We start from the raw sequence: 10,079 nt of genomic DNA, 5'->3' as shown, positions 1-10,079 counted from the left end.
TATGTGAAGAGGGCCATGGCGCTGGGGAGGCAGAGATCAGTTACAGGAAAAGCTGGTGCCCGTGCCCGAGTCCAAGCGAGGTCTCCAGCTCGGGCCCCCGGCAGGGATCAGGCCAGCGGCCCATCAGGAGACCCCTCCTAGAGGGGGTCCCCAGGCCCAAGGACCAGTCACGTGGTCTTGGGGAAAGAGCAAGTCCCACCTCCCCTCCTTCCACATAAACACACAGAGCACAGGCCTCATGCAGCCCCAAGGGGCAAGACTTTAATTAGGGGAAGGCGGATTCACCAGAATCAGAAAAGGTACAGCAAGCATGGGAACAGAGGCGCCAGAGCAGGCGGCGGCCTGGGCGCTGCAGCACAGGCACTGCGCCTAGACAAGGCAGAACGAGGGCTCCTCTCAGCTGGCCCCTGCCAGCTTCCGGGCCCCAGTTCCTGGGCAAGGCTGGTGGTCAACGACGGCTCAGCCCGTCCCCCACCACCAGGGCTGGGTGGTCATCTTCAGGCAGAGCTCAGGAAGCTGGTGGAGGGTCTTCACTGCTTCTACTGGGCCCAAGGAGGCTTGGGAAGAAGAGGGCAAGGGAGGTACTGGAGGCTGAAACCTTCCCCGCCTCCCGACAGGGGAGGCCCGGGGGAGGAACAGTAGTCGCCTTCTGGCTCCAGGCCCGCCCAGACCCACAGCGACCAAAACGGTACAATCACTGGGACCAGTCACAGCCACTGAAGGTGGAGGTTGGTTGTTCAAAAACAAACAAAAAAAAAAGACAAAAGGTTACAGTCTCCTACAAGCACAGAGTTTAAGTCTCAAGACATTAAAAAAAATCTGTCCCAGCCCAGGGGACTGAACATCAGAAGCCAGCCTGACCGGGCACACGCGGCCCGGGGACAGGTCCGCTGCGACTCTCTCGCCCAGCTAGCAAGCACACACCCCGCCCGCATCCAGTGCCCACCCCGCCCCAGCCCCTCTGCTGCTCTTCCGTTGCCACTCTCGCTGCTGCCACAGCTCTGGGAAGTCGCTCCAGGACGCCGTCAGAGACACGAGGGAGTCTGAGGGGGAAGGCCACGAGATCCAGCCAGGTGGTTTAAAACTGTCGAGAGAACCAAGAGGTGGAGGGTGGCGGTTACTACGACATCTTGCAGGCCTGCTCTGGGGAGTGCGCGCATCTCTGAGGGGCAGAGCCGGGTGCCAGGACACCAGGTGGGCATGCTCTTTCTAGCTCAGCCAGCATTCTGCAGTGACCTTCAGGGCGCTGGCCCAAAGCGAGCACTAGACAGGGCAGAGAAATGAAGGGTCTCACGGCATTTCTGCAGCTCCCCCTCTTCCTGCAGGCTAGGAAGCTGGCACAGTGCTTTGCCTGGGAAGATGCGTTTGCCATCCTCAGGAAAAGGCTCATCCACAAGGCCTCGGGAGCCAGTGGGTCAAGGTCAGAGTGCCAGGATCTGGGACACTCTGTCACGCTGTGGGTGACCCTGCAAGCAGGACAGGTCCTTGAAACGTTTTCGACCCTCAAGGATTCCCTCCACGGTGGTCCCTAGAACCCGGGCTGTCTCACAGAACAGAGGCTGTTTGACATGAAGGCAGGGACGAGCACTGTTTGGTCCGCAGTGACTAAGGGAAGGTGAACCCCTGGCCACCCTTGACAACAGGCAGAGGCCGCACTCGAACTCAGTGCTGGGGACAGTCTTACCCAGGCCGCGCTGGGGCGTGTCATGGAGGTGAGCTCTGCGCTTACCAGGTCCCCACACAGCACCCCCTCGTATTACCTGCCCCACCTGTCCTTGCTCCTGAGAGCATAACCCTTCCAGAGGCTAGGCTACCATCTTAGAACCTGAGCTCTCTGAGTCTGGAAACCCAGTCCAGTTGCTTCACTTACTGGCAGAGGCACCCTGGGCAGGAGGTTTAGTCTCCAGGGCCCAGCTCATTCACCTGCCTCAAAGGTGGTGCCACAAGGCCCGAATGTGCTCTTTGTAGCAGCAGGACCACAGAAACGTGACTCTCGTAACTAAGTGACCGTGGACTCAGGAGCCAAGGATTCAATTGGGACAAGACTCTTGGCAGTTGAATCTGGAGGCCTCTGAGTGGCCCGGCCAGCAAAATCTGTTGCTGCAGTGCGTGGAACGCCTGCCACGTTCCATGTGACAGGCTTCACAAATGTGCCTTTATCACACTCAAGAACAAGAAAAGGCATATACTGGGCCTCCCCGGTGGCGCAGCGGTTGAGCACTGGGTTGCGAAGCTGCCCGCAGCCTCTGCAGTGCCGGTTCGATCCCCGGCTGCTCCCCGGCCACCGGAGGAGGGTCCCACATGGCGCGCAGACCTCTCCTGCCGCCCGCTGCTCCCCTCAGCAGTGTCCTTCGGTCCTTCTGCCTGCTCTGCTCCCCGCTCTGGCTCTGGTGAATTCTCTCTCCCTCCCGCGCTTCTGACTATACCCAGTGCTTGTATAAATAAATAAAATAAAATAAAATAAATCTTAAAAAAAAAAAAAGAAAAGGCACATACTAACGCCCTCATTTTGTAGCTGAGGAAACCGAGGCTCTGACGAGCGGCTCAGCGGCAGACAGGAGCAGCCGTCTGACTCGCCTGCACCGGGTACGAGCCCGCCGCCCTGGGCTCGGGGACAGCCACTGTACGCCGGCTGCCCTCAGCGTAATTAAAGCCCAGGGGAGGCGGATGTTATTTCCATTTTTAGGAACTGAAGCTCTGTCTGGGCTGGAGCTGCATGCACTGGCCTAAGTAAACACCGAGTCCACCATCTGGGATCACGTGCCGCTCGGAGTAGAACATGTCAACAAACCCAGGACTGCTTGGAAGAGGGAAAAAAAACACAGCGGCATGTCCCGAACATCTAAACAAGAACCACCAAGTCATCAATTCGTCAATGTAAACACCGCCCTCTCTCGAGGGCTGCCGCAGGGCCCTCCGGGGGACTCAGCCATGGAAGTGATGGAAACAGCCCGCGCAGCAGACGCTGAAGAAAGGCTGTCTGAGAAGAGGACGTGCACCACGACCGACGTCCTCCAGTGCTGGGAATCTCAGTTGTGGCTTTAACTCGTTTAAGCTATATGGGTATACGGGCGGGGCCTGTGGGCATTCTGAGGTGCAGAAACGCACCTGTAAGTCCCTGTGAGGGACGAGGAGAGGAGGCACCAGACGCCCAGTGGCTCCCTAAGATGACCCTCAGGTCCTCCTGCTCCGAGCCACCAGCTGATCTGGCACCCACCAAGGGTCAGAGAGGCCTAGGGAAACAGTCACACGGTCACGCTACTTTCCCGCCAGACGCTACTATGCCCTCAGCCTGACCCACGGCTCCTACTGTCGGAAGGAAGCCAGAAAGGCGCCCACTTACATTCTTGAGGAACTCCTCGGCCACGATGCGCGCACGGGCGTTGACCGACAGCTTCATCTCACTGATCTCCTTGTCAATCTCCTCCATGAAATGAATGACAAAGTCCACCAACTTGTGCTTGTACATCTGCTCTGTGTGGAAGTTGGTGATCAGGAAGCTGATATCATAGCCCTACGGGGAGGAAGACAACAGAGAGAAGGAAGACCAGGAGAATGAGCGTCCCAGGAGCACTTCACAGACCACGTTCTGTTTGCTCAGCGACAGGCAGCCCGGTGGCGGGGATCGCCCAAGCAGCCCCGCGGTCAGCAGCCCAACTGTTTAGGGGTGGGGCGGTGTCTAAGTTGGGTCCGAGGAACTGAACCCAGCTGAGAAACCTGGGTGGATCAGCTGTCTCTGGAAGACTGTGCGCAAACAGCTGCCTTCAGGATGAGTCAAGGGAGTTAGGGGACGTAAACCTGGTTACAGGAGCACCTAATCAAGCAGGTGCCCTGGGAAGAGGATGACTGAGGTCTTGATCGGATGAGCTGACGAGGGGTTTTTCTACCCTGGGTGACCCGAGGGCAGATCTAGAACCAGGAGAGGGGGATTCAGCCCAGGACAGGACCAGCCTGGCCAATGTCTGATGTGTCTCATGACAGTGTGTGCTGCTCTGCGTGGGGGCTGCTCTGTCACTGGGACTATTTTAGGTCCATCTGGCAAGGAGGTGTGGAGAGGACTCAAGTACAAAGGCTACGTGACCCAAGGTCAACTGTGGCCTTGCAAGACCACGATACAATGGGTGGCAGAAGAGAAAGGATTCTGATTCACTGGGCCCGTCGGCCATGAGACTGCGGCTCTGGAAGAGGAGCAACACCTCGCCTCTTTTCCTTTTCCGTGGCTATGCCAGACTTCCACCTGCCCCCCGCACTCCCGCTCTAGGTGAGAGGGCCACCTCTCAACTCAGGCAAGGGTGCCCCACGGCGGGAGGAACAGAAACAGGCCAGGCTCCTGCTGCGTACTGAGAACATGTGGCCCACACGCCTTACCTCCACAGGCTTCCTTCGGAGGATAAAGAAGTTCTCTGCGCGCATCATCATGAAGCGCATGAACTTGTGGCATAAAATCTTCTCAATCTCATCTGCCTGGTGAGAGCCAAGGAGAAGCATGTTTCCATCAAGCGAACGCCTAGGCCAACCGACCCCACCTTTCCCCAGGCTGCAGGGGGCAGCAGGGTTTGGCAGCTTAGAACCATGGGGTGCTTGGTTGCCAGATGAAAGGAGGGGCTCTGAACTGCCCCAACTTAATGGGGTACTACTGCGAGCTCATCTCTGCCTCCTCCAGAGGGAATTCCAGCAAACTCGTGTTTAATGGCTCCTTCCAGAGTCCACACCTTTATTTAAAACTTTGTTTCCCTTTTTCATTTCATCGGCCCTGCGCTTACCAAACGCCGTACACACCACCGTGGGGAGCGGAGTGGCTGAGGCGATCTCTGCTTTCATACAGCGGACGCCAAACAAGCCGCGGTTTCTCTGTGCCGAGCGCTCAGTATCACTGAAGGGGGATTCTGCAGCTGGCCGTGGGCAGGCTCTGACCACTGCGCCCTCGTCCAGCACTTGCTCATCTCCCCGCTGACCAAGGCAGCAGGACCCAGGGCCGGCTTTTCCCAGGGCAGGACCCAGGGCCGGCAACCTCGCCCAGACTTACTAACAATGTTTCGTGTTCACTGTGTGTGTTTTCAGAGCTCTTCTCCCTTTGGCAAGTACTATCGGGTTTCTACTTACGGCATAAGGTTTTTATTTCAAACCAATTTAAGTAAAAGGAAACAATGTGAAGAAACCCATTAAGTAAATAGCGGTCCAGATGGGACATAAATATGACAAATCACTGGGATGGTGGGAGAGGCAGACATTGGTGGAATACTGTCCGAGAAAACATGGAAGGAGTCGCATTTTGTTTTCAACCCCAAGTCTCGCTTTCAGAGTTCATGGCTCTTGAGTCGGTAGCTGCTCTGCTTTTCCTGAGCTGGACTCACGCTCCATTCACTGGCATGGTTCTATGACTTGACACCAAACTGGCCCCATGGCGCGGCTGCTGCATTTCAGCCTTCTCCTACAAGCTGGGGCTGTTCTCTTTTTATTCTGCTAAGCCTGGCATTTCCTGGGTACATTCAAGGAAGTAGAACCAAGCAGGCTGATCTGTCGGATGGGGGTGCCTGGCCCCCTGGGAAGGTCGGGGCTGTGTGAGCTCACCTGCTTCACAGCAATGCTGACCCGGACAGAGTTGATGGAGCCCTCAATCAGAACCTTTTCCTTCTCATTCCTGCTGATGGTCACAGGTTGTAACAGGAGCTCTTTGCTACTCCTGAAAACACAATGGCACAGAGACGTCTGTATTATAGGGACAGAATTGTCGGGGAGACCCCAGAGCAACTTCTTCTTTTTTGAAATTTTTCATTTATTTAAGATTTATTTATTTACACAAGCACTGGGTACAGTCAGAAGCATGGGAGGGTGAGAGAATTCACCAGAGCCAGAGCGGGGAGCAGAGCAGGCAGAAGGACCGAAGTACATTGCTGAGGGGAGCAGCGGTCAGCAGGAGAGGTCTGCGCGCCATGTGGGACCCTCTTGCAGGCAGCTGGGGATCGAACCGGTGCTGCAGAGGCTGCAAGCAGCTTCGCAGCCCAGGGCTCAACCGCTGCGCCACCGGGGAGGCCCAACAACTTCTGAATCATTATCTGAGACCAGAGTCTAAGGAACAGCAGACTCACAAGCAGTGGTGCTTAAAGATGGGGATGGGGGAAGTTCAGCAAGCATGTTCTCCAGCACAAAGAGCACAGGGTCTGGAGTCAGGATGAAAAGGGTCTGGGAATCTTCCTGTTACTTCCCTAGGAAAGTTATCCTGGTGGGACCGCAATGTCCCATCTGTAAATTGACTGATTCCTACTTCACTGGCGAGGATGAGAGACCAAAAAGGATCAAGTGTCTAACAGTGTGCTTGGCACGTGGTCAAAGCCTGACAAATGACAGCTCTTACTTCGACAACTACAGGCGACCTCTACACCACCGAGGGAAAGAGGAGAAAGCCTGCCTTAGCGATAAGGACAAGCTAATTTTGAATAGTTTGGCCTCCTTTAATTATCAATCCAGAATGAGCCACCATTCACCTTTAATACTCCCTCCATTTCAATTCTTGATTTGATGTCTCTGAATCCTTAAGATATCCGTGGTGGTGGTGGTGGTGGCTCTTGGGGGGAGGTGGAGGGCGGGTGGTGTATGGGGGGAGCTCTGACCACTTTAAAACATCTGTGGAAATCATATATGTTAAAAAGGACATCATGGAACATCCTAGTATCTTGTCAAATTTAATCCAGTATCTTTTCCATATTTAAATATCACACCAGTGTAGTAACACTGCTTATCTCAGTTACATATGTTCCAGATTAAATCTTTAAAGCGGAAAAATAATTTACTCACAAAACCTAAACTAGGTGAGAGAATAATCCCAAACATGGGCTCTCTGGAGAGGGGAATGGGATCCAGGCTGGCATGGGGAAACATGTGACTCTTAAATCAGAAAGGGATGGAGACGGCCTCTCAGGTCACTGGCTTCTCTATCCTCTCCTTCAAGGGCCGCCGGTGACACCCTGTCAGCGGCCCACTCCTAGGAGTCCCACCCGTGTCAAGTGATCTTGGCTCCAGGGTTTTGGCCTGCCAACCCACTGACCCTGTTTTCTCAACTCCAAACTGGGAATCACAGTTCACTGGCAGTAAGACAGAACACGGGAGCTGCAGCTGCCCCAACACCACAGGGAAGAAAGTTCATGGTATCCTCCAGACAACAGCCGTCCCTGGGTGCTGGACCCTGGCCCCCATCCCGACCTCTTCCCTACCTGACTTCCACTTCCGGCTTGTTGTGTCGCTCCACAACCTGAGAGGAGAAATTCTCCAGACAGAGGGCAGCCTGCAGCGTGGCCCGCACGGCACTCAGGTAGGGGCGGAGAGTGGCAGTCTGTACAAGAAACCCCATGGGAGGGTCAGATTCTGTCTCCCCATGCCCACGCCCCTCCCTCCCCGCTCACATGCAAGCCAGGCAGCGCCAGCTGTCACACAGCACACTGAGCAAAATCGACAGCCTTCACAGTGACCCGCATCCTCAGTCTGCAGCAGAGACGTCAATGGGAGAGGACTTTGGCTGCCAGGGGCCACCTGGCAACGTGAGGTCATTTTTCCTGGTCCTGGGAGGGTGCTGTCACTGAGGAGACAGGTCAACCACACCGCTCACACCCTGCGACGCTGAGGACTACTCAGCCCCCAACAGTGCTAAGGAAGTCTGGGCTGGAGGCACACAGTAGGCGACTGCCGCTGACTGGCCTTTTGAGCCAACAAATCAACAAGTCTGCTGGGTGTCAGGCACTGGCCCAGGGGCTGGGAATTCAAAGAGAAGTAAGGCCCTCTCTACCCTTACATGGCGCAGCGGGTGAGGGAGACTGAACAAATAACTTGAATGTAAGAAAGGAAGAAACCTGAAGTAATCCTATTTACAAGTGATCTTGGTTTTGATTTGAAGATGGAAACAGCATTAGGATGATTTTACAATAAGAAAACCCAGAATAAGAACATTCTCAGTAGAGGGATGAGCTTCTAGCCACGCGGGCCCATCTTCCGTTCCTTACATATCAGACAAGACCTTTCACACCAGCTGGACCCATCTATCTGCTGGCTCTTCTCCCCTCCCCGTCTAAGTCATACCCCAGATTTTGGCTTGTTTGGGGGAGGCCTCTTCCTGAGGCCTTTCTTGACTTCCCTACTCATAGCATTTATTGCCAATGACACCTCCTTCAGACACCATTGGTAAAGTCACTTCTCCCTCACGACTAGGTAACAATCTTCATGGTCAACGGACCATGCCCCTTTTATTCAAATCCACAAACTTGCACCCATGCTCATTTAACACTTAACAAACACGGTCTCGCTAATTCTCTGTAGAATGAATGAAGTGAGATTAGAATGAACACAAAAGGCCATGGAGGAGTTCCAGGGCAGTGATGACTAGTGCTGCTGTGCATGGGAAGCCTTTTTGATTCGACAGACGAGACTACACTGGCATCCCGGAGATTCGAGGGGAGTCGCAAATGCCAGGCGGCTAAGTTTAGCCTTTTAGGTGGTAAGGAACTGCTGGGGCTTTCTGAGGAGGAAGTTCATGACTGCAGCTGCATGGTGACTGGACAATGGATTGGAGAGGGAAGTGAGACAAGTAGAGAACTGTCTCATCGATGCTGAGAGCCGGGGCTGGGCCGGGGAACAAGCCAAGGGAGTATCATAGGGGTTGGCATCCTATTGGATGGAGAGAATAATGGAACCAAAAAACAACTGCCAACGAATTATGGCCCATCAATAAAATACCAATAAAATAAAATACCAACTGGCAATAAATAAAATACCAACTGGCAATAAAACCACCACTGAAACAGACAACAAGGGTGAATCTCAAATGCATTATGATGAGAAGCCATACTACAAAGTGCACCCGCTGAAGATTAAGAATCCTACTCACATGACAATCTAGCCGGAAAAGGCAAAGCTACAGGAGTGAGAGGAGATATCAGCGGTAGCCAGGGGTTCAGGAGGGGGTGTAATGATTACAAAGGGATCTGAGGGAAGTTTTTAAGGTGATGGAAATGGCCTGTGTCTTAATGCTAATAGTTACACGCCTGTGTTTGTCAAAATTCATCAATGGTAAAATGGCAAATTTCAGGGGGCCAGCCCACTGACGCCTGCCTTCTCTGTTACAAAAAAGACAGTAACCTTGATTTTTAGGAAAAAACCAAGAAGCATGGCCTCAATTAGAAAGAGACCAGCCCAGTTACCTCCAAGTGAGGGAGGAGGACACAAAACCATCTAAGACGGCTAGGAGGAAGAGCAAGTGCAGGAGAGGAGACGACTTTTGGTCTGGAGATCTAACCCAAGGTGTCTTCAGTGACCGCCAAGTGAACCTTGGCCGCGGGCTGGGCGGGCAGACTGGGGAGTGACAGGACACGCAGCCGGGAGACCAGGCAGGTTATCTCCGGGGAGTGTAAGGAGGTGGCGAGCCAGCCTCGACTCCCGGGAACACCCACGATACGGAAAGGCAGGGTTTCCAGCAAGCTCGGCAGGACGGGGGCCCACCCGCCCCACAGCCGGCAGGGCTAGCTCTGACCAGGCAGGGGCTGGGGAGGGGGCCGCGAGCAAGGGCCGTCCCGGGGCAGCAGCGAGCCCGAGGGGCACGAGCGGGATCGGGAAGTGGGGCGCGTCCCCTGGGGCCGCAGGTCCGGCGGGCAGCGGCGCCCGGGCGTTCCCCGCGGGTGGGCACAGGCCCCGCTGCCGGCCCCGGCGGCCCTACTGGGGGCGTGCGGCCTACTAGGCGCCGGCGAGACGAAATCACCAGCCTTGGGGGGCCCCACCTCAGGCTTCCTCCGCGCCCCAGAAGCACCCCCTTCCCGGAGAGCCGGCCCGGGGAGCCGCCAGCCCGGGGGCGAGGGCGCCCCCGCGCGCCCCGTCCCCCGCTCGGCCCCCGCCCGCCCGCCCCGGCGCCCCGCCCCCCCCGCGGCCCGGACCCCGCGCTGCGGGGCCGCCCCTCCCCCAGGCCCAGAGCCCGCGGGGGGCGGCGGGGGTCCCGGGGGTCCCCGGCCCGGCCCGGCTCGCTCACCATCGCGGGCGCTGGCTGGCCGGGAAGCGGAAGTGCGGAAGTGGCCGGGCGGCGCCGCGCAGGGGCGCAGCCG

General features: G+C 56.0%; 1 protein-coding gene across 1 annotated transcript; it reads right to left on the bottom strand.

Annotated features, from left to right (window-relative positions):
• Positions 1 to 220: 220 nt before the first annotated feature.
• Positions 221 to 10,040, bottom strand: ARPC4 (actin related protein 2/3 complex subunit 4). The gene is made up of 6 exons (XM_037522577.2): positions 10,007 to 10,040; positions 7,212 to 7,330; positions 5,572 to 5,683; positions 4,369 to 4,464; positions 3,344 to 3,514; positions 221 to 1,084 (listed from the first exon to the last, which is right to left on the bottom strand). The coding sequence occupies exons 1-6, from the start codon at positions 10,007 to 10,009 to the stop codon at positions 1,079 to 1,081; spliced, it is 507 nt and encodes a 168-aa protein (XP_037378474.1). The 5' UTR covers positions 10,010 to 10,040; the 3' UTR covers positions 221 to 1,078.
• Between the last annotated feature and the right edge of the window lie 39 nt (positions 10,041 to 10,079).

Source organism: Talpa occidentalis, unplaced genomic scaffold (genome assembly GCF_014898055.3).
Source record: "Talpa occidentalis isolate TD23 unplaced genomic scaffold, MPIMG_talOcc4v2.1 talOcc4.10, whole genome shotgun sequence".
In the NCBI taxonomy this organism is placed as follows: Eukaryota; Metazoa; Chordata; class Mammalia; order Eulipotyphla; family Talpidae; genus Talpa; species Talpa occidentalis.
The sequence above is the reverse complement of the archived record's forward strand: the minus strand, read 5'-3'. Positions and strand labels throughout refer to the sequence as shown.